Genomic DNA, 27408 nt, shown 5'->3' with positions numbered 1-27408 from the left:
CCCTGTGGGTACAATATCACCCTGGGTTAAGAAGCAGTGTGGGAGGGTATTCTCCTGTATGCTCGAGTCTGTGCCAGAACACTAGATACTCTAGACTGTGATACTTACCAAGGCTTCCAGACTCACTTCTGAGAACCCCTGACATTGTATTATCCATCCACTCCTCCAATATTCCTTAGGCGTCTCACTAGTAGTCACCACTATTATGCCAACAGGAGTACTTTATGAAGAAAACAACATGATCTTTCCCAACAACTTCTGAATGTGCCTCAGGCACTTGCAACTCAACCTAATTTCTGGCCAATGACACCTAAATCCCAGGATGATAGGGACAAACAATTAACCGACAACTGGAAAATGCTTTGCAACCACAAGTCAGGATACACATATACCCCCAAGATCTCAGAGATGTTTAGACTAAAGTTCTAATAACTTTTCTCTCAGTAACTTGGCAAAATCTATTTTAAGTACTTTGAAGCATCTAAAAAGCCACGTTAATACAATTACAGTTCACTGAAAAATTAGCATGCAATCCAGTTTGAAAGCTAAAATCAGTCATAACGGGGTAATATTCCATTTAATTATAAAGATTAATTCAACCTTCATTTATTTGTGTGTGTGTTTGGTCTTTTCATTTTTCAAAGAACACCCGAGATTCAAATGCCATCTGGCAGAATTGCCGCACAATTGTCAGTAGCATCTATTAGAGTCGCGGATTTCATTTCGAAGTAGCATTGATGAAAGGACAAGGGGAGGGAAAGAGAAAAGGGAGGTGGAAGCAGTAGAGACTCAATGAAAAAATGAGGTTTTTCACCAATCAGATGGGATTGAATCCCTCACCCTCTTCTGTTCCACCTGCACAAACGGTCCCAAATAACAAGTCCTGCTATCCCTATTATCTCTATTTTCTGCAACAGCCAGGTGAAGATTCAAGCGGTGCTATAAATAACAGTGCAAAATCTAATTATGACACCCACTGTGTTTTTGAAAATGTATATTACAACTGTCTTAAAATTTGGCCATACTCCTATGGCAATTAAGACTGACCACTTTCTTCATCATAACATCCATGCAAAATTCAACCTTTTATGGAATGACCAACAATTGCCAAATAAGTACTGTAGACTGGAAAACACCTTTCTAAATTTTTAGTGAGCTGTAACATACACAAGTACACACATATTAAGTGTACAAATCAAAAAAAAAGTTTTAAATGCACACACAGGCCTGTGTTAGTACCTCCAAGACAAGATCTAAAACATTTATAAGCACGCAGAAAGCTCCTCTGGGTGCCCTACCAGTCAATAACACCTCTACCCCAAGATAACCACTATACTGACCTCTATCTCCATAAATAAGTTTTGTCTGTTCTTGAACTTAAAAAAAAGTGTGTACTCCTGGTGTCTGGCTTCTTTCACTCAACAGTGCATCTGTGCAATTTGTCCATGTTGTTGTGTCTAGCAGGAGTTGAGGTACAGAGATTAACAAATTGCATTCCTGTCCTCAAGGAGTTCACAGCTGATCATATATGGAGAACAAAATACAGAAAGAAGGGAGGGAGGGAGGGAAGGAAGAAAAAAACACTAGAAGAATGTAGAGGATGGGATGGGAATGGATGGGAAGAGAAGAACTTTGTGAAAAGGTCACCCTCAAAGAGGAAATCTTGGAGCCAAAATGAATTAGTAACAACAGAAATAACATTTTTAATAATAACAAAAGTAATGCTCTTTGCTGAACTCCTACTATGGGCCAGGTACTGGGTTAAATGCTTCATTTCTTCATCAGATCTAAATTTTACCTCAACTTCACCAGGTAGGTACAGATCACTCCATGTCACAGCTCAGGGAGCTAAGGCTCAGAAAGGGTAATTAACTTCCCCAAGTCCTGCAGACACTTAAGGGCCAAAACCAGCCTTTTAGCCCAGATTCTTTTAGCTTTAATCTGACTTCAAAAAGCCCATGTTTTCCCAACATATACCATCTTTTGAGAGATGAAAAATAATATTCTATTATATGAATATGACTCACTTTTATAAATCCAAATGAACTGAATAATGTGTAATATACAGACCACCTCTGCACCAGTAACCATATTCAACATGCCCAGACAAATAATCCTTTCAGCTATACGAATGACAAGATGCAGATAGACAGAGTTTAAGTATACCTTTAAGAAGTTTCCATCCCTCCCTAAAAATCAAAGCACTGCGCTTTTGGTTCTGGACACCAATGGAACTAAACTTTCACTGAGAGCCTCTGGCAGACCAAGAGTTGGCCAAGAGGGGAGGTTAAAACAGAAAAGGAAAGGCAAGAAAGTGCTTCCTCGTCTAGAAATATCAGAGCATCTATTTTTCAGACCAATCAAGGTTATAAGATAAAAGAGATTTCACCAGGAGAAGGAAGGTTCTGGGGAATGGGGACCCAGAGAGAAGGTTATCAATCTCACAGAGGAGATCCACTGGCAAAAACCACCCTGAGAAATGGAGTCTATCATGAGCATCCCTGGCCTAAAGAATTTGGGCCTTTGTCCTCCCATTTTGAAAGAGGGGTAACATCTCTCCCTTAGGGATTTAAGCACTGTCATAAAGACAAAGCCAGTTTCACTTTTGAACCAATTAAATTCAAAACTTTCCTAAAGCAGGGCACCTGGGTGGCTCAGTCAGTTAAGCATTCGACTCTTGATCTCAGCTCAGTCTCAATCTCAGGGTCATAAATTCAAGCCCCACATTGGGCTCAGCTTAAAACAACAAAACAAACAACAAACAAAAAAAAACCCACTTTCCTAAAGCTCAGCCCTAACTAGCCTTGGTGTTAGAAATGAAAAAAATGCACCATAAGCAACAGACCAGGAACGTTTGGACCTTACCCAAAAAGTCCATGAGATGGAACATGGGCCTTCTGAGCAGAGTAATGGTTCAAAATTTGGGTCCCCCAAAACCCACAATTTGGTCCTGCATTGTCTGTAAGAATATATCATCAGCAATATGTAACTTTCTGCTGCCAGAATTGCCAGACTTCTGAGTATGACGTATGTCAATGTGAACAGCATGGGTCCAGGTCCCCTGTTGCTCTCTGCCTCTCCGAAAGCCAGAGTACCAGCCTCTATCCCTTGAGAGTAAACTCCAGCGGTAAGTGGTGGAAGACAGATAAAGGGATGAAACCCAAATCCACCACAGGGGCTCTGCCTCCACAGTTCAGCCCTGGTTATTTATTCTGGAAGCCCACGGGTCACGTTTTGGAACAAATTTTAGCTCTATTTTGATCTACCTCTGAAAAGGCAGTCTAGGGAAGGAAATCAGAAAGGCCACCTATACTCAAGGAAAAGCAATGAGACACAGCCAAGGGACCATGTGGGCTGTTTGTAAACAGCAGCCTAAATGTCATCATCAATTATTCATCATTCAGCAAAGCAAATGAGTAACCTCTTATAAAACCACTTAATTCTTACTCAAGATCTGGCCCAAAAAGAGAGGAAAACAGCAGGGGTGTCGGTCAAAAACTTGAGACAAAGAGAGCTCTAGACCAGGCAGCCCAGCCATGGCGTGCATGCCCACTTCTGGCTGCTGCCTGGTTTTGTCAATAAAGTTTTATAGACACAGCCACATCCATTTGTCCACATATTTTTCTATGGCTGCACTGATGCTACAAGAGCAAACTTAACATGGCCTGCAAAGCCCAAACTATTTACTATCTGGTCTTTTATAAGAAAAGTTTGCCAACTCCTGCTCTATACTCTCAGTACTCAAAGTGTGGTTCATGGTCCAGGGGCATCAGCCTCACCTGAGGGCTCATTAGAAATGCAGGATCTGATAGAAGAATTACCACAATACAGATCACACATGTTATGTTTATCAAGTCATGTACCAACATGGAAAGGTATGTTCAAGAAGTTACTCAGAAGGTTGTTATTTCAAAAACTGGAAGTATTTCATAGACTTAGTCCTAATAATAATTAATTCCCCTTTTAAATTATGAGTTAGAAGATTATGACAGCTGGATTTCAAAATATTAGCCTCCCTCTGTACAAAAGACAAAGCCTATTTGTTTCTGCTCTGAAAGAGAGCAAAATTGGGAAAGGAAACTCATTTGAATCTTGATGAAGCAAGTGTCTGTTACTGAAGAAACTTGAGCTAATCATTGTGGCTCCCCTATCACCTTACCAGTAAAAAAGGTGCACTGATGTAACAGCTAAAATTGGAATGTGATTCTTAATGTTTAACAGAATAGTCCTAATTCTGCCAGTTATCATTATGGATTTTATAGTTGCCTTTCTACTTTTTAGCACAGTTTGAGAATATATGTTGCTATTTACTATTGAAAAACAAAAGGTTTACTGAAATCATTCCATAAGACCCTTCTAGAAGAGCCCTAATAATGTAATATTTTCCTCTGAAATGGATGTGAAGAGTGTAAATTTTATAATAACATTATTTATCCTGGTTCAATCCAAATGGGAGGTCATGTCAGTTTTGTGTTGTGATTAATAAAAACATTTTCTTCTTCAAAAAGAAAAAAGAAAAAAAAAGAAATGCATGATCTCAGGCTCCACACCAAACTTACTAAAAATCTTCGTTTTAACAAGGTTCCTAAGAGACTGGTGTGCACATTCAAGTTTGAGCAGTACAACTCCAATAGGGCTCTGCTTCTCAAACTTGACTGCCTCCTTATTTGTAATAGCCAAGACATGGAAACAATCTAAGTGTCCATCAATGGATGAATGGATAAAGAAGGTGTGAAATGCATACATATACGGGAGTATTATTCAGCCATATAAAGGAAGAAATCCTGCCATTTTCAACAGCATGGAAGGACCCTGAGGGCATTATGCTCCGTGAAATAAGTCAGACAGGGAATGACAAATACTGTATCATCTCGCTCATATGTGAAATCTAAAAAACTAAAAAAACAAACAAACAAAACCCCAAACTCCTAGCAAAAGAGATCAAACTTGTAGTTACCAGAGGCAGGGGATGGGAGGGAGGAGGAATTGAGAGGAAGGCTGTCAAAAGGTACAAACTTCCAGTTACAAGATAAGTATGTACTAGGAATGTACCGTACAGCATGCTGACCATAGCTAACACTGCTGTATGCTATATAGGAAAGCTGTTAAGAGTAAAACCTAAGAGTTCTCACCACAAGCAAAAAATTTCCTTTCTCTTTTTCTTTTTTTTAATTGTACCTGTATGAGATAATGGATGTTAACTAAACTTATCGTGGTAATCATTTCCCAGTATGTGTAAGTCAAACCATGACGCTACACACCTTCAACATATACAGTGATGTATGTCAATTACAGCTCAATAAAACTAGACCAAAAAAAGCCCCTTGGCTGCTTATTGCATTCACCTGGGAGTTGATTTTTAACTACTGATGCCCTGGGTCTGAGGGGACTCCAGGCTGCAACATTTGCAGGAGCTTCCAACTCCTCCCAAGGTCACCCCACACAGCACTCCCTGTCATTAGACCTGAGAGGGGACACTTAAATAAGCAAGCAATGGTTGGGGGGTTGGGAAGAGGGAAAGAGGAGGAGGAGAGGAAGAGATTTTTTCCTTTTCTACCCAGTCATGTTTCCTCATTTCAAAAATGTTCTCTCTGCTCTTTTGAATAATTTTTAATGGAAGTCAGAAATTGCTTGGAACCAATCATAGGACTTCATTAGAACACGACTTATTACAGATCTATACAAACTGCTTTGCCAAACTGTAGCTTTCATTTTCAAAAACCTAGAAGAACTAGTCAAATTATTCCATAAACTTGTAAATTCATTTTTATAACTAAACATCACAATTAAGCAAAGGCTCTGTTCTGTGGCCCTAAAGGACACAACTTCAGTGTCATTCTCCACTTGACTCTGCTCTGGGACAGGTCCACTCAGCTGATTCGTTTAATCCTTACAAACCCCTGGGAGGAAACTCTCATTAGCCTGCATGGTCACCGTCAGTGCTGGGAACACCAGAATATACTAAAGGCAGATCAGTGCCCTTTACCTTAGGTTACCAAGCACATGGAGTGAAGCATGGCCTTTGCCAACACCAAGAGTCTTTCGTTATGGAATACAGGAAGTCAGTGTAGGGGATGTCTATGCTGAAAATTAATTTCATTTACTAAGGAACTCAATGTAAAACTGAAAAAAATTATTTGTGTATTAGAACAGGGTTGGGTTCCTGGTAATTTAGTCCAACTCTAGCCTCCAAAACCTAGTAGGAATTTCTTACACCTATGAAGGAAGGTATTAACAGAATGAGGCTGAGTCCTTTCCCCACCACAGCTCAATAATTAGATTACTCCAATAATTCTGTGAGTCAATATACATATATATATATACTGGTCTTGAGCTAAAAAAAAGAAATCAGTCAATGCTAAGAAACAAGCTAACCAAGCAAACAGGAAAATAGAAAAAAAAATTCAATGACACTCAGTGGTCAGGTGTTGAAGACAGAGGGTAAAAATAATTCCAAATTCTCTAACGTAAACAACGAAAAACTGAACACAGAAAAGAGAAGCAGGGGCGCCTGGGTGGCACAGCGGTTAAGCGTCTGCCTTCAGCTCAGGGCGTGATCCTGGCGTTCTGGGATCGAGCCCCACATCAGGCTCTTCCGCTATGAGCCTGCTTCTTCCTCTCCCACTCTCCCTGCTTGTGTTCCCTCTCTCGCTGGCTGTCTCTATCTCTCTGTCGAATAAATAAATAAAATCTTTAAAAAAAAAAAAAAGAGAAGAGAAGCAAAGGATACTGACTGCAGGTAGGTAGTTTCCAAACATGGTTGCCAACAACAGCGCCTGTCTCTGCATGTCCATGCTGCTCCTCAAGCCAAGAGATGAAGTCTCTTCTAGGGACTGCCCTTGTCCCCAGCTTTGACCAAGAGAATGAAGCAAAAGAAACCTGGGACTTCTGAGCCCAGACCTTAGAAAGACTGGCAACTTTGGCTCCCTCCCTCTTGGAACCCTTAGCTTCCGTGCCACCCTGCTGGAGAAAGCAGCACAGGAGGAACAGCAAGGTGCCAGACACGAGTGAAGGAGCCACTTTGGACGCCCAGCCACAGCCAACCTATGAATGCAACTGCATGAGACACTCCAGGTGACACCAGTAGAAGAGCCATCCCCCTTGGCCCCAGCCAACCCACGAAATCATGAGAAATAACAAGATATCTTCCACTTGAAGCCAGGAAGTTCTGGGGTGATGTATTAAACAGCAGTAGATAACCCAAACACAGAGTACTGCAGTGGGTGAGTCATTCTACCCGCATGAAGAAAAACAAACCCTGCTCTCTTCCCTCTGGCAACTGACCGACGCAGATCCGAAAGGAACAGTACGTAACTCCAAAATCCTCTATGAGGAATCAATCCTTCCATAATTTCCTTTTTAAAAGAATAAGGTATTTTGTTCATACGAAACACCAAGAATGGTAATATTTAAAATAAAAATAAAATTTATTTAGCAAAGGTGTCAGAGCTTCTATCCAAATACTTGGGTCATGCCATTTTTTCCTAGCACTGCTTCCCTGGACTTTTCCAAGCCCCAATCTTTATGTTTTCTCTCAGTTGCGTTCACTGTTTTTTCTCTTGGTGTTGGTTGGGTTGTTTCTCTGGCTCATAAGTGAGATTCTGTCGGAAGTGGATTGCTGTCATGCCCTCAGACTGCCTTTACCCAGCTATGCTAGGGTCTAGAAAAATGACAACTCAGAACACCGGGTTAAATACAATTTCTTTCTCTTCACCCATTTTCCACTATCTGCCTGTCCGGTCCTTGGGTTATTAATGGAACTGACATTCCCGTACAACTGACTGAGCAGGACCAGCAGCCAGATAAGAAGGGAGCTGCTGACAGCAGCAGACACCACCCCAGAGATAGCAGATAAGCAGATGCGTCATAGCTATTAGTTTCATCTTGGGCCAGAGAGGAGCATCACAAAATGTACACAAAGAACTTGAACATTCCTAACGAACGCTTTTCCCATTAAAGTAAAAATCAATATAGCAAAACGGATTCCTTTTCACTATGTTGCACACCTGAAACTAATATAATATTGCATGTCAAATATACTTCAATTCAAAATACTAAGTTTAAAAAAGTTTTTTAAGTGATTTTTTTAATATCAAACTAAACATACATTTCTAAGTAATTCCTAACATATTCAATTTGTATTTGGACCAAAAAAGAATAAACGCAGGCATTAAATTTCTCCCATGCTTCCCAAAAATAAAAGTAACAAATATTTCCCATAATATTTAAAATGGAGCTCTCTGCTTTGGGCCTCTGAAATTTCATTCTGAGGCTATCATGGCATTTTCGCAACTGCTTTCGAAGTCCTACAACCAACCAATCCCTCAACCTAAAATAATAACTAATAAATTCTTAAAATCTAAACACTTTTACAGGACCATATTCCAACTATTATAGGTTGCTGATATTGTTAAAATTTTTAAATACTTATTATTCCAACTTTCATCTTTTAATATAGTTACATTGTTCCACATTGTTCAAATCATTGTTCCACATTGTTCAGATCAGTTCTATTCCTCGACACTAGCATAATTTTTTTCACATATGGCACGGTTATACACTAGTTATAGACTTATTTATATTCTTGATGATCAACAGAGAATACAATGCTTAAAATATTATCAAAAATCATACAATAAGTATTACACGTATGTCCACTGACATGACTAGTGCCCCTTATAAATGAGAACTCACATAAATTTCTAACTTATTTCTGCAGATTTATTACTGAAACTCTGTATTTCAAGTTGGTAAGCAGTCTCCCCTCCACCAAGACAAAAACTCAATATATTGCTCATTGGTGGAAGAACTAATTAAGGCACTGATATATAGAATTGTTCAAAACAGTTTGTGATTAAACAGAGTGTGAGCATTAAAGAGGATATCTTGTCAGGCCAGGATACAAAGACACTGTCAGAAACAATGAGTCACATCAAAATTCCCTAAAGGGAAAGCTTCAGGTTGGCCAGTATGGGGCAATTTGTGCTAAAAAAAGAAAAATGATTAAACAAATCAAATATATAAAATTCCCTGAGTTTATCATGACACTTAAAAAAAATTGCTTTGGACTTCCTGGGAAGATGGCAGAGTAGGAGGAGCCTAAGCTCACCTCCTCCCACTGATACAACTAGGTAACACTCACATCAGTGTAAATAACCCTGAAAATGACCAGAAGACTAGCAGAACAGACTCTCCACAGCTAAATGTAAAGGCCACACACACTGCAGAGGGAGGAGGGGTGGAGATGCTGTTGGGAACTAAGTGGACCCATGGGACTGAATGCAGGAGGGAGGGACAATGCGGCACAGAGAGGGGAGAGAAACACACCCTCACACAAGAAACCCCAAATAAGGGAAACCCACACAGGGAAGATGAATCCCCAAAATATTTGGCTTTGAAAACCAGAGAGGCATAATCTTTCAAGTTCTTACAATCAGCAAGGCTTACCACCTAGAACTTGAAAAATCAGTGGGCTCAGCTCTGGGAGAGCTAGGAGGGCAAGTGAAAACTCAGTCCCCACCCTTAAAGAGACAGCACAACAGTCCACAGGGATACAGCATAGAAGCAACAGTTTGAAAAACACATGGAATATACGGGAGGGAGATTAGTTTCCTAGGCTCAGAGCATATGCTAGAGGTGCAGAGATCTTTGAGAGACTTCTCCAGGAACAAAGGAGCTGGCAAGTGTCATTTCCCTTCCCCGCCCTCCAGTCTAGATGCACAGTAACCTGTGGGAACCAGCAGAGAGCCAACAAGTACTACCTGACTTGCTAACAGCACACCCCACCTCCTCCTTCTCCTGCAGACATGCTCCATCCAGCCAGGGCTTGGCTCCATGTCCCCTCCTACAGCAGACCTGCTCACAGACCTTGCTAACACCATGCGTCCCCATCCCTACCTTCTCCTGAGGATGGACCCTATCCAATATGCCCTTGGCCACGGCCCATCCAAAGAGATGCCACAAGCCTGGCAGGGTGACAGCAGCTCCAACAGGGTCCGCTACACTCCAACGTGACTCCTGCCCCATGGAGAAGGGAAGATAACCACATACCCCAGTCCAACTGCAGCCCCAGCTGTGGGCTGGCAGCGGACATCTGGTCTGACTGCTGGCCCCACCCACCAACAAAAGCTCCTCAGGGCACAACAGAGGAAAAGCACCCTGTAATTCAGTCCTACTGCCTCTGCGGCAAACACTTTGTCTGACTCAACACAAGCCCAAGGCAGCCCAAGATTGGCCCACTATGAACCCAGGAACCAAACCCTGCCTACAACAGTCCAAGAGAGCCACTGCATATAACTGGACTGCAGGCAAACACAGGTGAACCACAATAGTATGGTGCATGCAACACACACACGAGACACCCCTGAAGAGTCAGGCTCTAGTGAACAGTTGGCATTGCACTGCACGGCACTATAGGACCTCTTCCTCATGAAGCTACTACTTTCAAGAACAGGAGACACAGCTGAGTTTCCTAAAACATAAAAACAGGCACAGAGAGTTTGACAAAATGGGGAGACAGAGGAATACGTCCTAAATGAAAGAAAAGGACAAAAATTACACCAAGAAAGCTAAACAAAACAGAGATAAATAATATATATGCCTGATAGAGAATTTAAAGTAATGGTCATAAAGATACTTACTGGACTTAAGAAAAGAGTGGAGGACCTCAATGAGACCCTCAACAAAGAGACTGAAAATATAAAAAAGAACCAATCAGAGATGAAGAACTCAGTAACTGAAATTAAAAATATACTAGATGGAATAAATAGTAGACTAGAGGAAGCAGAAGAACAGATCAGTGACCTGGAAGACAGAAAAATGGAAAGCAATCAAGCTGAACAGGAGAGAGAGAAAAAAAATAAAACATGAAAAGTGACTTAGGGAACACAGCAATACCATGAAGTGTAATAACATCACATTAGTAGGGATCCCAGAAGGAGAAGAAAAGGGGGGCAAAAAATTTACTTGAAGAAATAATACCTGAAAACTTACCTAATCTGGGGAAGGAAAGAGAAAGAGAAATCCAGATCTAGGAGTCACAGTGAGTTCCCTACCAAATCAACCCAAGGAGGTCAACACCAAGATATATAATAATTAAAATGCCAAAAACTAGTGATAAAGAGAATTTAAAAAGCAGCAAGAAGGGGCGCCTGGGTGGTATAGGTGGTTGAGCATCCAACACTTGGTTTCAGCTCAGGTCATGATCTCAGGGTCATGAGATAGAGCCCTGCATCAGGATCACGCTCAGTGTGGAGTCTGCTTGAGTTTCCCTCTCCCTTTCCCTCTGCCCGTCCCGCTCATGGTTTGTCTCTCCCCCTCCCACTCATTCTCTCTCTCTCTAAAATAAATAAATTGTTTAAAAAATAAATAAATAAAAGCAGCAAGAAAAATAAAAGTTACATGCAAGGGAAACCCCATAAGACTATCAGCTGATCTTTTAACAGAAACCAACCAATGAAACCAGGAGCTGGTTCTTTGAAAAGATCAACAAAATTGATAAACCATTAGCCAGACTCATCAAAGGTGGTTGGGGGGAGAGGTAGAGGGGAGAAGAGTGAGAAAGAGAACTCAAACAAAATCAGAAATGAAAAAGGAGAAATAACAACCAGCAACACAGAAATACAAAGGATTATAAAAGAATATTATGAAAAATTGATGCCAACCTAGATTAAATGGAGGATCTTCACAGGTGGATTCCACCCAACATTTAAAGAAGTTTTAGTACCTATTCTCAAACTATTTCAAAAAACAAAAAAAGAAGAAAAGCTTCCAAATTCATTCTATGAGGCCAGCATTACCCTGACACCAAAACCAGATAAAAACACTACAAAAAGGGGCAACTGGGTGACTCAGTCAGTTGTGCATCTGATTTGTGGTTTGGGCTGAGGTCATGAATTCAGGATTGTGGGGTTGAGCCCTGTGTTGGGCTCCGTGGTGGGCGTGGAGCCTGCTTGGGATTCCCTCTCTCCCTCTGCCCTTCCCCCTCTCTAAAAATAAATAAACAGGGGCGCCTGGGTGGCTCAGTCGGTTGAGTATCTGCCTTTGGCTTGGATCATGATCCCAGGTCCTGGATCACGTCTCCATCGGGCTTCCTGTTTGGTGGGGAGACTGCTTCTCCTTTTCCCACTCCCCCTGCTTGTATATTCTTTCTCTCTCTCTCTGTCAAATAAATAAACAAAATCTTTTTTAAAAATAAACAAATAAATAAAAACAGTATAAAAAAAAGAGAACTACAGGCCAATATCTCTGATGAACACAGATGCAAAACTCCTGAACAAAATGTTAGTAAACTGAATCCAACAATACATTTAAAAAATCATTCACCATGAGAAAGTGGGATTTAGTCCTGGGGTGCAAGGGTGGTTCAATATTCACAAAACAATCAACCAGGGAAAGGATAAAAACCATATGATCATTTCAGCAGATGCAGAAAAAGCATGTGACAAAGTACAACGCCCATTCATGATTTTAAAAACTCTCAACAAGTGGCACCTGGGTGGCTCAGTTGGTTATGCATCTGCCTTCAGCTCAGGTCATGATCCCAGGGTCCTGGGATCCAGCCCTGTGTCAGGCTTTCTGGTCAGTGGAGAGCCTGCTTTGCCCTCTCCCTCTGTGCATACCCCTGCTCATGCTCTCTTGCTCTCTCACTCACTCTTACTCTATCTGAAATAAATAAATAAAATCTTTTTTAAAAAACCCTCAACAAAGTACATTTAGAGGAAACATACCTCAACATAATAAAGGCCATCTATGAAAAAAACCACAGCTAACGTCATGAGCAATGGTGAAAAACTGAGCACTTTTCTTCTAAGATCAGAACAAGGCAAGGATGCCCACTCTCACCATTTTTATTCAACATAGTACTGGAAATCCTAGCCACAGCAATCAGACAAGAAAAACAAAATGCATGCAAATTGGTAAGGAAGAAGTGAAACTTTCACTATTTACAAATGACATGAAACTACATTAAAAAAACCCTGAAGACTCCACCACAAAACTACCACAACTGATAAATGAATTCAGTAAGTTTGCAGTATAAAAAATCAATATACAGAAATCCATCGCATTTCTATACACTAATAATGAAGCAGCACAAAGAGAAATTAAGAAAACAGTCCCATTTACAATTGCACCAAAAATAAACTTAACCAAGGAGGTAACAGACTTTTACTCTGAAAACTATAAAACACTGATGAAAGAAACTGAAGACAATGCAAGCAAATAGAAAGATATTTCATGCTCATGGATTGGAAGACCAAATACTGTTAAAATGTCCATACTACCCAAAGCAATCTACAGATTTAATGCACTCCTTATCAAAATACCAACAGCATTTTTCACAGAACAAACCATCCTAAAATTGGTATAGAATCATGAAAGACCCTGGATAGCCAAAGCGATCTTGAAAAAGAAGAACAAAGCTGAAGGTATCACAATCCCACATTTCAAGATATACTACAAAGTTGTAGTAATCAATACAGTATGGTACTGACACAGAAAAAGACACACAGATTGATGGAACAGTACAGAGCGCCCAGAAATAAACCCACATTTATATGGTCAATTAATCTTCAACAAAGGAGGCAAGAATATGCAATAGGAAAAAGATGGTCTCTTCAGCGAGGTGCTGGGAAATCTGTCTGGACACCTACATGGAGAAGAATGGAACTGGACCACTTTCTTACACCACACACAAAAATAAACTCAAAATGGATTAAGGACCTAAATGTAAGATCCCAAACCATAAAAATCATAGAAGAGAGCACAGGCAGTAACTTCTCAGCCATAGCAACATCTTTCTAGGCGTATCTCCTCAGGCAAGGTAAACAAAAGTAAAAATAAAGTACTGGGGTTACATCAAAATAAAATCTTCTGCACAGTGAAGGAAACAATCAACAATACTAAAAGATAACCCACTGAATGGGAGAAGATATTTGCAAATGACATATCCAATAAAAGGTTAGTATCCAAAATACATAAAGAACTTATACAACTCAACAGCAAAACCACAAATAATCTAATTAAAAAATAGGCAGAGGACATGAACAGACATTTCTCCAAAGAAGACATCCAGACGGCCAACAGACACATGAAAAGATTCTCAACATCACTCAACATCAGGGAAATGCAAATCAAAACTACAACGAGCTATCACATCACACCTGTCAGAATGGCTAAAATCAACAACATAAGAAACAACAGGCGTGGGTGAGGATGTGGAGAAAAAGGAACCCTCATGCACTGCTGGTGGGAATGCAAACTGAAACAGCCACTGTGGAAAACAATACAGAGGTTCCTCAAAAAATTCAAAATAGGGTGCCTGGGTTGCTCAGTTAGACCACAGACTCTTGATTTCAGCTCACATCATGATCTCAGGGTCCTGGGACTGAGCCCCGTGTCAGGCTCCCCACTCAGCAGTGAGTCAGCTTCAGGATTCTCTCCCCCCTTCTGGCTCTCCCACAGTTCTCACACAATGTCTCTCTCTCTAAAATAAATAAATAGATAAAATTTTTAAAATTCAATACAGAATCACAACAGGTAGGATCCAGTAATTCTACTACTGTTCATTTACCCAAAGAATACAAAAACACTAATTTGAAAGGATATATGCACCCCTATGTTTACTGCATTATTATTATTCACAATAGCCAAATTATGGAAGCAGTCCAAGTGTCCATCCATAGATGAATGGATAAAGAGGAAGTGGATTACACACACGCATGCGACACACACACACACACAGTGGAATATTACTCAGCCATAAAAAAGAATGAAATCTTGCCATTTGCAACAACACAGATGCATTAGAGGGTATTATGCTAAGCGAAATAAGTCAGTCAGAGAAAGACAAATACCAAATGATTTCACTCATAGGTGGAATTTAAGAAACAAAACAAAGAAAAAAAAAAGACAAACCAAAAAACAGACTCTTAACTAGAGAGAACAAACTAGTGATTGCCAGAGGGGAGGTAGATGGGGGGATGGGGGATGGGGGAAATAGGTGAAGGGGGTTAAGAATTCACTTATGGTAATCAGCACTGAGCAATGTATAGAATTGTAGAATTACTACAATATGCGCCTGAAACTAATATAGCACTGTATGTTAACTACATTGTAATTAAAAAAAAAAACTGCTTTGGCACCTTTGGAAATATTAAGGGACCAACTCATTATACAAATTAATAAAGACAGACTTTTTTGGTGCCTTTCAGCAGTTTATGTCAGTATAAACTATGCACCAGCATAGTTCAAGTAGTTGATAAGAGAAAATCTTTTTTATAGAACAACTCCAGCTAATAAATGCAGACAGAATGACAGAACCTGAAAATCACTAGTTGCAACACTTAATGAACTCATGTACCTATGCAATATTATCAATGACCATGAAAATAATTAGGACAGTGGTTTTCAACCCTGGCTGCATATTTTTATCTCCTGAGGAACTTTAAAAAATGCTGACACCCCACATAGTCTGGATGCCAATTGGCCTAGGGAGCCGCCTCAGCATCAGGATTTTCTTAAAAGCTTCTTAGGTGATCCTAAGACACAGTCGAGAAAAAGGATCCTCACCTGAGGTGAAAGGTTGATGGGTAAATTAAAAGGGAAGGCTCAGGCTGACAACACCCAAACCCACAGACCAAGCTCCTCACTGGAAGTGGAAAAGCCCATCACCACGAGCGTCGTGGTAGGCTGCAACAGGAAGCACACAGCACCGTTCCTGCCAGAAGAAATCTGAACCTCAATCTCATCAAAACTCTAGATTCCATTAACAGGAAATGTAAAGGACAGAAGAACATGTTAAAAGAAAACACTAGGATACAATCAGCCAGATCAAGATTGCTGAAAACTCAACCAGACCAATGATGCAATTTTTTTTTTCAAGAAATAAAATTCACGGGGGCCTGGGTGGCTTAGCCATTAAGCGTCTGCCTTCGGCTCAGGGCATGATCCCGGCGTTCTGGGATCTAGCCCCACATCAGGCTCCTCCGCTCCGAGCCTGCTTCTTCCTCTCCCACTCCCCCTGCTTGTGTTCCCTCTCTCACTGGCTGTCTCTCTGTCAAATAAATAAAATAAAATCTTAAAAATAAATAAATAAATAAAATAAAACAAAATTCACATGGGGCGCCTGGGTGGCTCAGTCCTTAAGCATCTGCCTTCGGCTCAGGGTGGGATCCAAGGGTCCTGGGATCGAGGCCCACATCAGGCTCCCTACTGGGAGCCTGCTTCTTCCTCTTCCACTCCCCCTGCTTGTGTTGCCTCTCTCGCTGGCTGTCTCTCTGTCAAATAAATAAATAAAATCTTAAAAAAAAAAGAAAAGAAATAAAATTCACAGATGAAACAGGAGTGGGAGCTCTTAAAATTTTTGAAGCCTTGAAAGATGGACCTATTAACTGCAATATGTGCACTCTGTTTGGATTGTGATGTGAACCAAGTGTTTAAAAAAAAGAAATTTTTTTAGATAACTACAGAAAACTACACACAGACAGGCTACTAATTACCAAGGTATTGTTACTACCGTTGGGTAGGTTCACAGTACTGCACTCAGTTATCTGCTGGAGATATGTAATAAAATGTTTACAGCAAAATGATGTCAGGGATTAGCTTCTGAACTGTCAAGCATAAAAACAGGTGGGAGGAGTGTATGAAGTCAGAACAGCAAACACTGGTGAGGCTGGTGAGGCTGGCTGAGGAGAGCTGCGGATTTGCTAAGTACACTTTTGTGCACATCAAAAAATTTAATAAAATGTTTAACATTTTTGAAAAGAGTCAAAGTCAATAAAAGTCCACTCTGTACTTTCAGCCCAAAGAAAACAATTTAATTGACATCAGCTTTTCTTTCCCGATTTCAAGAGACTGTAATGGCACATCGCATTATTTGGTGATGAAGGAACAAAAGGCAACTTGGGGGGGGGATGAAAATGTCATCTTACTAATACTGAGCATTTGTTCTCTGCCTGTCACTGTTCATACCTTACTTATTTAATCCTCCCAAGTACTCTGTGAAAATGGTAGTATATTTGTTCTCATTTCATGGGTGAAGAAACCGAGGTCCTCAAAAGATGTGTATCTTGTCTATGTGTTTGCTGGAGCTATGATCCTTACTAAGGTCTGCCCAGTGGTCACAGAAGGGAGTGCCAGACCATGTCAAGTTCTGAGCTTCTACGAACCAACGAGCCAGCCATAGTTCTTCCCCTACAAGGGTCACTTCCACTCAGTAAATCTCTATTCTGCAGTAGAGTTTTTTTTAGTGATGAATAAACACTATGATGCTATTTCAAAAGCTCAGAGAAGACAAGAAAGACTTCACTATCAGAAATGTTAAAAAAAAAAGTCTATTCTGTTATTCTCTTTCCAAGACCATAGATGAGGAAATGGATTAAAAAGGATGAGTTTTTACAACTTGGGTGAACCCATAAACATTATGCTCAGTGAAAGAAGCCAGACATAAAAGGTCACATAGTCTATGATTCCGTGGATATGAACTACGCAGAACAGGTGAATCCAGAGACAGAAAGCAGAATGGTGGTTGCCCAGGGCTGTGGGGAAGACAAGAGTGAGGAGTGACTGCTAATAGGTATGAAGTTTCCTTTTGGGGTGACAGAAATCTTTTGGGACTACATAGCAGTGATGGTCGTACAACACTGTGTAAATTACTTAAAAGCCACTGAACTGTAGACTTTAAAATGGTTAATATTACGTTATGTGAATTTTACTTCAGTTTAAAAAAAAAATAAAAAGAAGTATGAGAAGCTAGGGGAAGCAAGAACTATGAAATAGAAATGATAAAGATTTAAAAGTTGTTTGGAAGACAGACTCAACAGGATTTGAGTGCTTCCAGTTGGCTTGGAGGGAAGATTAAGATTTCTGGTTTGGGAGTCTGAAGAGCTGGCTGTACCCCACAGAATGATGTAATCTGTACTGAGGATAACACAGGACCTTAAAAGAATGGGACCCCGTGAATGTTCAATATCATCAGGATTCTCTTTTTTTTAAATAACACTAGAGGGGCACCTGGGTGGCTCAGTCGTTGAGCATCTGACTTCGGCACCAGTCATGATCTCGGGGTCCTGGGATCAAGTCCCATGTGTCGGTGAGGAGTCTGCTTCTCCTTGTCCCTCTGCTGCTCCCCATGCTCATGCATGCTTTCTCTCTCTCTCTCTCTCTCTCTCTCTCTAATAAATAATCTTAAAAAAAAGAGAACACTACTAAATCAAGGAATATCCTAAATGCAATGTAACTGGGTTCTATCAAATCACAGCTAAATAGCTCACGATCTCTGAGCAGGCAGAAAGGAGTAAGCTGATGAGAGTTCCACGGAGTCGTTCAAAGTAGAACAACTAGACTAAAAATCTACTGGTTAGTGAATTACTTAGCACCTAACAAAAGACCAGCCACAGAGCAGATTCTCCATGAATCTGCTCAGTAGATGAATCTAGAAGGAGTCTCCAAGGGATAAGCAAATACACCAACTTCACCTCCATTTTGTAAGCATCCTCACTGATAACCGAGAAAAACAATCCAAATCAAAAAGCAGATTTCTCAGATTATGAATGATTTAGAGGTGGAGACAGTAGTTGACAAACTGAGTGACAGACATGAGATTTTAACGGTATTTTAAGATCCCATTCTAAGCAATTAGTTCGGAACTTGGAGAAAGCTTTACTTATGCACAAAATGTTTATCATAAGAATATCATTAACAGCACAACCTAACTACCCAACTACGGAGAACTTTTTAAGTCTTTTCCTATACAACCAATGGGAAAAAATAGTCAATAATAGTGAAAACTCTTTTACAGTAGTAATAAAGTTTATAATATAAAAAAGAAAAAAGAAATCAAATTCATATATATATATATATATATATATATATATACATATATATATATATATATAACATTATTCAAACCTATGGACAGGGAAAAAGCCAAAGTAATAACATCAAGATGTTTGTGGTGGTTATGTTTGGATGCTAGAATTTTTTTTCTTTTTGCTTTTGTACTTTACTTTCAAGATTTTCTTTAATGAGCACAGATTTTTTTATAACAAAAATAAACATACAGAAGATCCAGAAATATATATATTTTTAAAAGCTGAGCCATGGCGCGCCTGGGTGACTCAGTCATCAAGTGTCTGCCTTTGGCTCAGGGCGTGATCCTGGATCCCTGGGATTGAGCCCTGCATCAGGCTCCTCCGCTGGGAGTCTGCTTCTTCCTCTCCCACTCCCCCTGCTTGTGTTCCCTCTCTCACTGGCTGTCTCTCTGTCAAATAAATAAAATCTTAAAAAAAAAAAAAAAGCTGAGCCATGAACCAAAGGTAAATGGATTTAAATAAGAATAAATTTGAAGTTCTAGAATGTGGGTTTAAAAAAAAAAAAGCTAAGTTTAAGACTGGAGGACAAGGCTTAACAACAGTTCCTAGGGGATAAAAAAAGACCCAGAAATTAACCGACTGTAAATTCATTATGAGTCAACAGTGACATGGCTGAGGGGAAAAGATAGCCATAATATAAACTTTGGATTTTTTAATAGAATTTGTATGCAAAACAAAGGCAATAATAATATTCCCATTGTGCTGTGTGAGTTCAACTATATCTAGAATATTGTGTTCAGCTTTAAACTTGAGCTTTAAAAAAAGATGTTGAAACCTGGCCAGGACCCAGCAGGATAAAGCATCAGAACCTCAGTGCAGAGCAGTGATTCCCACACCAGCTGCACCACAATCACCTGGAGGGCTCATTAAAATGCAGATTCATTGGTCCCCTCATAGGGATTCTGATTCTACAGAAGTGAAGTAGGACCAAGAATCTGCATTTCTAGCTACCCCCTAGTGGTGCTGATGCTGCTGGCCTGTGGACCACCTTGGAGAGACCCACTGGCAAGTGTGGATAAAAGCCCAGAGCAGACTGCCAAAGACAGAGTTCCAGGCCTTCTGCCTACTGGCTGTATGACCTTGGGCAAGCCTGCTGGCACTCAACGTGCTTCAGTCTCCTCATCTGTAAAAGAGAAAAATGGGACCCACCTCTTACAGATAACATGGCATTAAAGCAGTTAATACTTGTGAAGCATTTAGAACATCCAGCCTGACATATAATGTTTGTTAATTCATGACGAACTCTAGAGACATTTCATCTGAAATAGAAACACATTCAACATCTTCAGATATTAGGAGGACTTTTCCATGAAAGACTCATTCTGCATATTTCCTGGGGACAGATAGGGAGTCAGGGGTTAGAAGTGACGAAAGGAGCCTTTGGATCTCTCTCAACAAGGGCTTTTCAGCATGCACAACAGCAGTGGAGCGGATGGCCAGGGTGGGTTCTGATACTCAGGGGTAAGGGGTAAAACAGCCACTTAATGAATGTTAGCTAGTTCTAGTTATCCAGGCTTGGGATAAGGGAACTGTCACCTGGGATCACCGATAGTTACCAAAGTGTTGGCCCAAGACCAACAGCGTCATTGAGAACTCATCAGAAATGCAAATTTCGGGGCCCCACCTCAGAGCTCTGAACTCAGAAACTCTGGGGTGGGGCCTGGCAATCTGTGTTTTTAACAAGCCCTCCAGATGGCGCTGGTGCACTTTAACTGTGAGAACCAATCACCTAGAGCATCACACAAAACAATACTTCCATGAGGCTCTAGAATACCAAAACTCAATTAAACTCACTCTCATAAGGTATCAGGCATAATATGCCATCGACAAACATATGCACCAAACTCCTTACACCAAATATTTGTTTCTGTGTTTAAAATATATATACTAATGGTTACCAGAGGAGAGGTGGGCGGGAAGATGGCTGAAACAGGGGATGAGGATTAAGAGTATCATTAACGTGATGAGCACCGAGCAAAGTATAGGTTTGTTGAAACACTGTATGTACACCTGAAATTAATACGACATTGTATGTTAACTACTGGAATTAAAATAAAAAACTTAATAAAAATAATAAACTAAAATATGTATCACAAAGATAATGCTCAATTTGTTCAAAACCAGAAAATCCACACTCCACAAAGAAAAGCAGTGTGCTCTCCCATCACCCTCTCAGCAGGGGCAGTTCGCTATTAATTGCCTTTCAGGGGATGCAGTAAGGAGAAAGGCAGTGTTCTGACAAGGAACATCAGAACACCTAAGAGGTGAGAGGTACTTCAGAGCGTGTGGTCTTAAGTCACCTACCTTCCTAACCCAGACGAAAAGACTGTGACCCAGATATACACATGGAACCTCACTTCCCATCTCTCCCCTCACCAGCCAGTCCAGTCCAAAGCCTCTCCTCTGCCACAGGACAGCAGCTTAGAAGGAACAGCTGAACACAGTTAGAGAGACTATCTCATGCCGCAGGCCCTCTTCTAAGTACTTTACGTATATTAACTCTTGCATAAACAAGTCTATGAGGTAGGTACTCATCTTCCCATTTTACAGATGTAAAAAGTGAGGGTCAGAGACGTTAAGTAGCTTCCAAAGGGTCAGACAGCTAAAAAGGGCAGACACTGGCTCTGAGCCTAAGGAGTCTTTCTCCACAGTCTGTAGGCTTAACCTCTATACTGTACTTGCTGTTGAGGCCAGTTAGAGAGAGGAGATACAAGTATGAAAGCTACTACCTTGGCCAGGATGTGCCTGTGAGAGAAACGGAGAAAATGGGGGCAGAGAGATGGAGCCCGAGAGCACCAGCTAGCTCAAGACGGCAGCAGGGCACCGTGTGAGCCAGGGATCTACGGGGAATGGGCGGGGATGCTGAGAGATGTTTACTTGCTATTCCATCAGTTCCTGTGTGTCTCTGGGGGAGCACTGGAGAAGAGGAAAGAACCCAGCATTCTGGAAGACATGCAAACAGCCTTGAATCTGGAACAGGGAAAGGCAGGAAACAGTCTGACAAAAGCCCTTCCCTGTCTTTTCTTCTACGGAACAATTTAAAGAGAAAATGTAAAATGAAGCAAGAATGAAGGTGCCAAGGGAAAGTGATAGCTGGGCGCAGAGCTGCTGAGATCTGCAAGGAAGAGCCAGAGGAAGCCTTACCCACAGGCTACAAGGACAGAGGCAGTGACAAGAAGAGGGGTGCAGAGTGGGCATTACCATGTGGGTTTGGGCTCCTTAGACTCTTCCTCCCTTACAGTGACAGCCAGGAGCACTTTGCATTAACTAAAATCTCTCCACATGTGCCCAGCACCCATGTTCCTGCTATCCTCTCCCAGGACAGTGAAAGCCCTTGCAGAGAAAGGAAGCCACAGATCATCTTTGAATCTACAGGTCCTGCTCCAGCACCTGGCACATCATTGGTTTTGAAAACGTTCATGGAATTGAATTTGCTGAAGTGCTGCTCACACTGAGATGCAGTGAAATGTGTTGTCACCCTAAGGCCAGTAAGGATGGAAAGAGTGCATACCCCAGGCTCTGTGCCCTAGCTGAGGATCCCCAAGAGCAGATCCCGAGACAAGGACTTGAGTATGCACAGTTCACTTGGCAAGTGAAAGAAACATCAAACACCATACTTGTATCTCCTCTCTCTAACTGGGGAAGTGAGCAGAGCAAGGCAGGCTGTCAGTAAAGGGGATCTTCTTGAGCCAGCAGACCATGTGAGCCAGTGGAGCTTACCCCGCTGGGGAAACTCCAAGAGCCCATGTTGAACACATACTTGAGGGAGGAGGGGACACACATTGCAACTCCCATCAGTTATTGGGTATTTTCATTCCCCAGACTTTTGGGTCCCCTGTATGAGTGGCAGGTGCCAGTGGGAAGAGAAAGCTCTTGGGCAAACTGCAGGTGCCAGCAGCTGGCAGCCAGACAGGCGTGCAATGAAATAGTAATGGCAAGGCAGTGGGTCTCCCACCACCACCCCAGAGCTCAGCAGGTCTAGGGGGACCCAGGAATTTGCATCTCTAATGCATCTCTCCCCTCTCTACCAGGAAGGACAAAGGTGAATCACCAAAGACAACTTTAGACCCTAGCAACCTGAAGATAGCACAAGAGTAATCTACATAACACACTTCACTAGCTAGCCTGTGTCTACCATTAGTTTCCCATATATTTACCTTCCCACAGTCTGCTGCTCTTGGAAGTCCAAAACCACTTTCCTTTGTCATTTCTCTGCAAATTTTTTGTTCTTTGTCAAATATGCTATATAAGCCAAGGTTTTAAGCCACCTCTTTGAGTTATTCATTTTTCTAAGTTTCTCTCATGTATGTATGAGATATACACATTAATAAACTTCTGGTTGATTCTCTATTGTTAACCTATCTTTTGTCACGGGGGCCCAGTCAAGTACTTAGAGGGGTAAAAGGAATGATTATTTTTCCTCCCAAATGGAGACAAAGCCAAAGAGGTGAAATACACTTTTGTTTGGCCCTCTGTAGGAAAACTCTTCCTACCTTGCTCAAAGCCTATGTCTTGGAGTTGCAAGCCTGTGGCAATAGGACCATGTAGTACACTTCCAGGAAGCCTCTGTACCTGCTGTGGCCAAGGTTAAGGCCACTCACAGGATCCTGAGGATGCTGCCTTCCTAGCAGTTTCATCCAGGTCTTTCTCTCTAGGGGTGGCCAGGCAAACATAGGACCCAGAAGTAAAGAGCACAAACAAACAAATATTTCAGAAAGGATCCAGCTTTTGGATACAGAACTGAATCTAGCTGGGGACCAGCTGAATTCAGGAAGCTGCTCCTCTGATCTGACACAGAGCTCTCCAGCAGAATCCCTGCTCCTGCCACTAGGACAGCCAAAGGCAGTGTTGCATCCCTTCCTGCCAGGCCTCAGAATCACTAACTGCGTAGTGACCTTGAGATCCTCCTACTCTGTTCTGGAAAAGGCAAATCTTCCCAAAGACACCCCCCAAAATAATTTCTATCCCTTACACTCATCCCACATCTGTGATAACCAAAAAAATAAGAGGCTTCCTGTCCTTTGCTGCTAGTTTACGGTAAAAGCATATGCTTTCAGGAAACAGAATCTTGAACAAAAATTGGTGCTTATTTCACAATACTAAATTTCCAGTTGAAACCTACACTGTCAGTTTCACAACACTAAACCACTCATGACCCCTTAAGAGATGAGAAGAGCAAGGCCGGGAGCCTGAGATAACAAATTTACCCTTCCCAGGAGCAGAGGCATCCTCAATGATCTTTTATGGTGATCACCCCTAGTGAAGAACACGACAAAGTCACATCCCCACAGCTCCATCTTGAAACCGGGGTCACTGCCACACAACTCAAGATATTAGTCCTCAAGCCACTGCAGGTATCTGGGCCCTCCACATTCAGGAGGCCCAGCACTAACGAACACTTAGGTCAACACCCAATCCAGGAGGCACTGTCACCAGAGCTCCACGATGAGGCAAAGAAAAGCTTCTCCCACTCACAAATCGGAACATTTTTCCAGATTTCCCAATGGGTTGCCAAGTGACTCAGCACTGGCCCAATGTGGGCACTATTATTGATGACAAATCTTCTGCCTGGGTGATATACTGCATACAACACACGCCCAAAGAACAGTGCCAAGTCATACCAGGAAGAGCAGGCAAATTATTCACCTCCAGTTCGAACACAAGCAAATCCTGTCTTAATGCAGAGGCTACTCAGTATGAGAAAGACAAAGCCCTAAGATCGTCAGAGATTTCCATCTAAGATTCAAGGAATTAGTAGGCAGAACCTCTCCTTTCTTGTTGACTATTAAGAGGCAATCAAATTGAGGACAGCAGAGAAAAAGGGCAAGAAAAAAAAATAATTTTTCAAAAACAACCCCAGAGCAGAAAGCTGCATAAATGCCTTCCGCTTCCAGAATGTTGTCTTTGTGAGTCTACGAGCTCCGCCCAGAGGTCATTTCCAGAACTGCATGTTCGTTTAATTTGGGGAAAAAAATCTGCATCTTCTGGGGTCCAGGGCCTGACAGGCTTTGGGAAACTGGTGAAAATTCTCAGACAACATCCCCTCTTTTTTGCCTTTTAGTAACGGAATGTCCCGGAACTCTTAAATACAGGATATACTCAGGGAGCCTGGTGAGATCCAGGAGGAAAATTCCCTTTGATATTTGTACCTGTCAAGGAACTAGTTGAGTTCCTGGCAGGTTGAACTCAGCTCAAAGAAAGCAGAGTGTTCAAAGAGTACTTTTAGAAGAAAAAGTGACAGCTCTCACTGAAATAAAATATAAGACTGGAGAGCAACTCAGGGGGCAAAGAGGAACATGTCTAATATCAGAAGAACTGAGAATAACGTGCCTTCAAGAAGGACCCATGGGCCACTTGCCTAGAAGACCCAACTGTAAGGTGCCCACTCCTTTATGGAACTCAGAAGATCTCCCCCTGAGGCAACCAGTCATACTTCCCAGAAAACTGACTACAGTCCCCAGAACATTCCTCTGGTATATATCCATTCATCACAGGCACACAGGCCTCATCACTCCACCCCACCCTCCACACGGGTGACCCTCAGGCCACAAGGGGTCAGGCTAGGATCAAGAGTCCCCAGTGCTCTGAGCTCTCAACTGCCCCGTGTAAGATAAATCCTGTTCCAGATATCACAAGCTAGCCCAGCAAATAAATGAAGCCTTCAAAAAACAACATGTTGGTGCCAAAAGTTTTGTCTGCCATCTGGAGAGCTTCTCATCACAGCCCGTGTGCTCCTGCCTTCATCAGCTTGCGCCTTACATGACTTAAGACGGCTTTGACAGATTCTCGAGGGGAAAAAAATCCAACTTACCCTTTGTCTTCTTCCAACACCTGCCACCCCCGGCCACCCAAGTTCTTTCTTCACTGCGAACAGTGAACAGCCTTTTCATGTCTATTGACAAAAATATCTATGGCAATGTTTATCCCTCTCAGGAGTATTAAAGCTCTAGAAAATACCCTTGCTAAACCTTTGCACATTCTCACTTCAATAAGGCTAAGCATTCCCAGAATGTTGCCCTCTTTGGTTTTTTGTTGTTGTTGTTATTTAATAGACTTTATTTTTTTGAGCAGTTAGTTATAGGTTCACAGCAAAACTGAAAAGAAAACACAGAGATTTCCCATAAAACCCCTGACCCCACACATGCATACCTCCCCATTAACAAACTCCATCACCAGAGTGGTACATTTGTTACAATCAATGAACCTGCATTGATACATCTTTACCACCCAGAATTCATAGTTTATATTAGGATTCATTCTTGGGGCTGCACATTCTATGGGTCTGGACAAACATACGAAAACCATGTATCCACCATTATAGTATCAGAGAGGGTAGTTTCACTGTCCTACCCTCTCCCTCTGTTCTTGACCATAGGGCAAAAAGATCTGCACTCAGCATGACTCAGTTGGACTCTAAGCAGTGTTCCCCAGGCCCACTGAACAATAAAAATTACCAGGGAGACTGGCTAGAGTCACAAACGTTCAAACTGCACCCTCTATCCTCTAAATCAGACCTTGCTGGGGAGGGGCCCAGAGAGCCATTTAGGCATCCCAGGGGATTACTATCATCAGCAAGGTTTTAAAATACCTCTCTAAAGAAGAAATGTTCCTAGTTCAGAGTCTCCCAGATACAGGGCAGCAACCATTCAGAATGCAGGAGGTATTCCCTACCCACTCGAGCTGCAGCTCCATTTGAATATCTAGAATTCAAGATAGATAGACAGAATTCGTTGTTTAAGCAGCATAGCTGCTAACACTTCTCTCACTAATTCCTTTATCTTGTTACATAGTACCAGAAAATTTTACAAGGCCCACCAAGCGTCCACTTCTATTAGGAAACATTTTTGTATTCCTATGCCATGGTCTACTACTGGTCTGTAGTTCATAAGCATGCTATTTGGATCATTAGAGCAAAATGACCGGTTAGGAAAGTAGACCTGCTTGGTTGCGGGAAAGGATTTTCCCGAGGACATTTGCACACATCATGCACAGAGCAGAAGGACACACAGCCAGTATGGATTTTTCTTCTTTGGGCCTTGAGGGCTCTTCTGCCAGCTGCTCCCCATGGCTCCCCACTGCTCTGCATTCTGCCACAGCCAATGATGGTTTGTGGCAAAATTCGCTGGGCAGCGGGCCATGTGGCTCTTAAAACAGCAATTAAGAGAGAAGGAAAGGCTGAATTACAAGGTGTTTGAAATGCAATGCGAGAAAGAAAAAGTCGGATCTTATTTTCTCTTACCTCCTGGTGGTGAAATCTATATATTCATCCCAAAACAGACGCCTGACTCTGGGGTTAATCGGAGTCAGGAGCTCAGTCAATATAAAAATCAAGTACACAATCCTGAGGGTGAAAATCCATTACACCAAAAGTCATATATATATTTTTTTTAATCAAAAGGAATCCTTACCTTTTCTTTGGCTTTCCTTTTTGTCCCTGCGTCCATCCACTCATTTTCTTTCTCCAGCATGTCAATAAAGGCCCAGCGAATACCCTCAATCAATTCCTCCATCTACAAGGAAAGAAGCACCCAGAGAG

The 27408-nt window shown here is 41.6% G+C and overlaps 1 protein-coding gene across 4 annotated transcripts in view; it reads right to left on the bottom strand.

Annotated features, from left to right (window-relative positions):
• The window catches only part of PHEX (phosphate regulating endopeptidase homolog X-linked), a 212741-nt gene that overhangs the window by 76142 nt on the left and 109191 nt on the right, over positions 1–27408 (bottom strand). For all 4 annotated transcript variants that reach the window (XM_034649535.1, XM_002913929.4, XM_034649537.1 and 1 more), the window contains one exon: positions 27281–27382. In XM_034649535.1, coding sequence (XP_034505426.1) covers positions 27281–27382 — 102 coding nt within the window. The remainder of the gene's footprint in view (positions 1–27280; positions 27383–27408) is intronic.

This window comes from Ailuropoda melanoleuca, chromosome X (assembly GCF_002007445.2).
Source record: "Ailuropoda melanoleuca isolate Jingjing chromosome X, ASM200744v2, whole genome shotgun sequence".
In the NCBI taxonomy this organism is placed as follows: Eukaryota; Metazoa; Chordata; class Mammalia; order Carnivora; family Ursidae; genus Ailuropoda; species Ailuropoda melanoleuca.
This window is presented reverse-complemented; position numbering and strand designations above follow the sequence as displayed.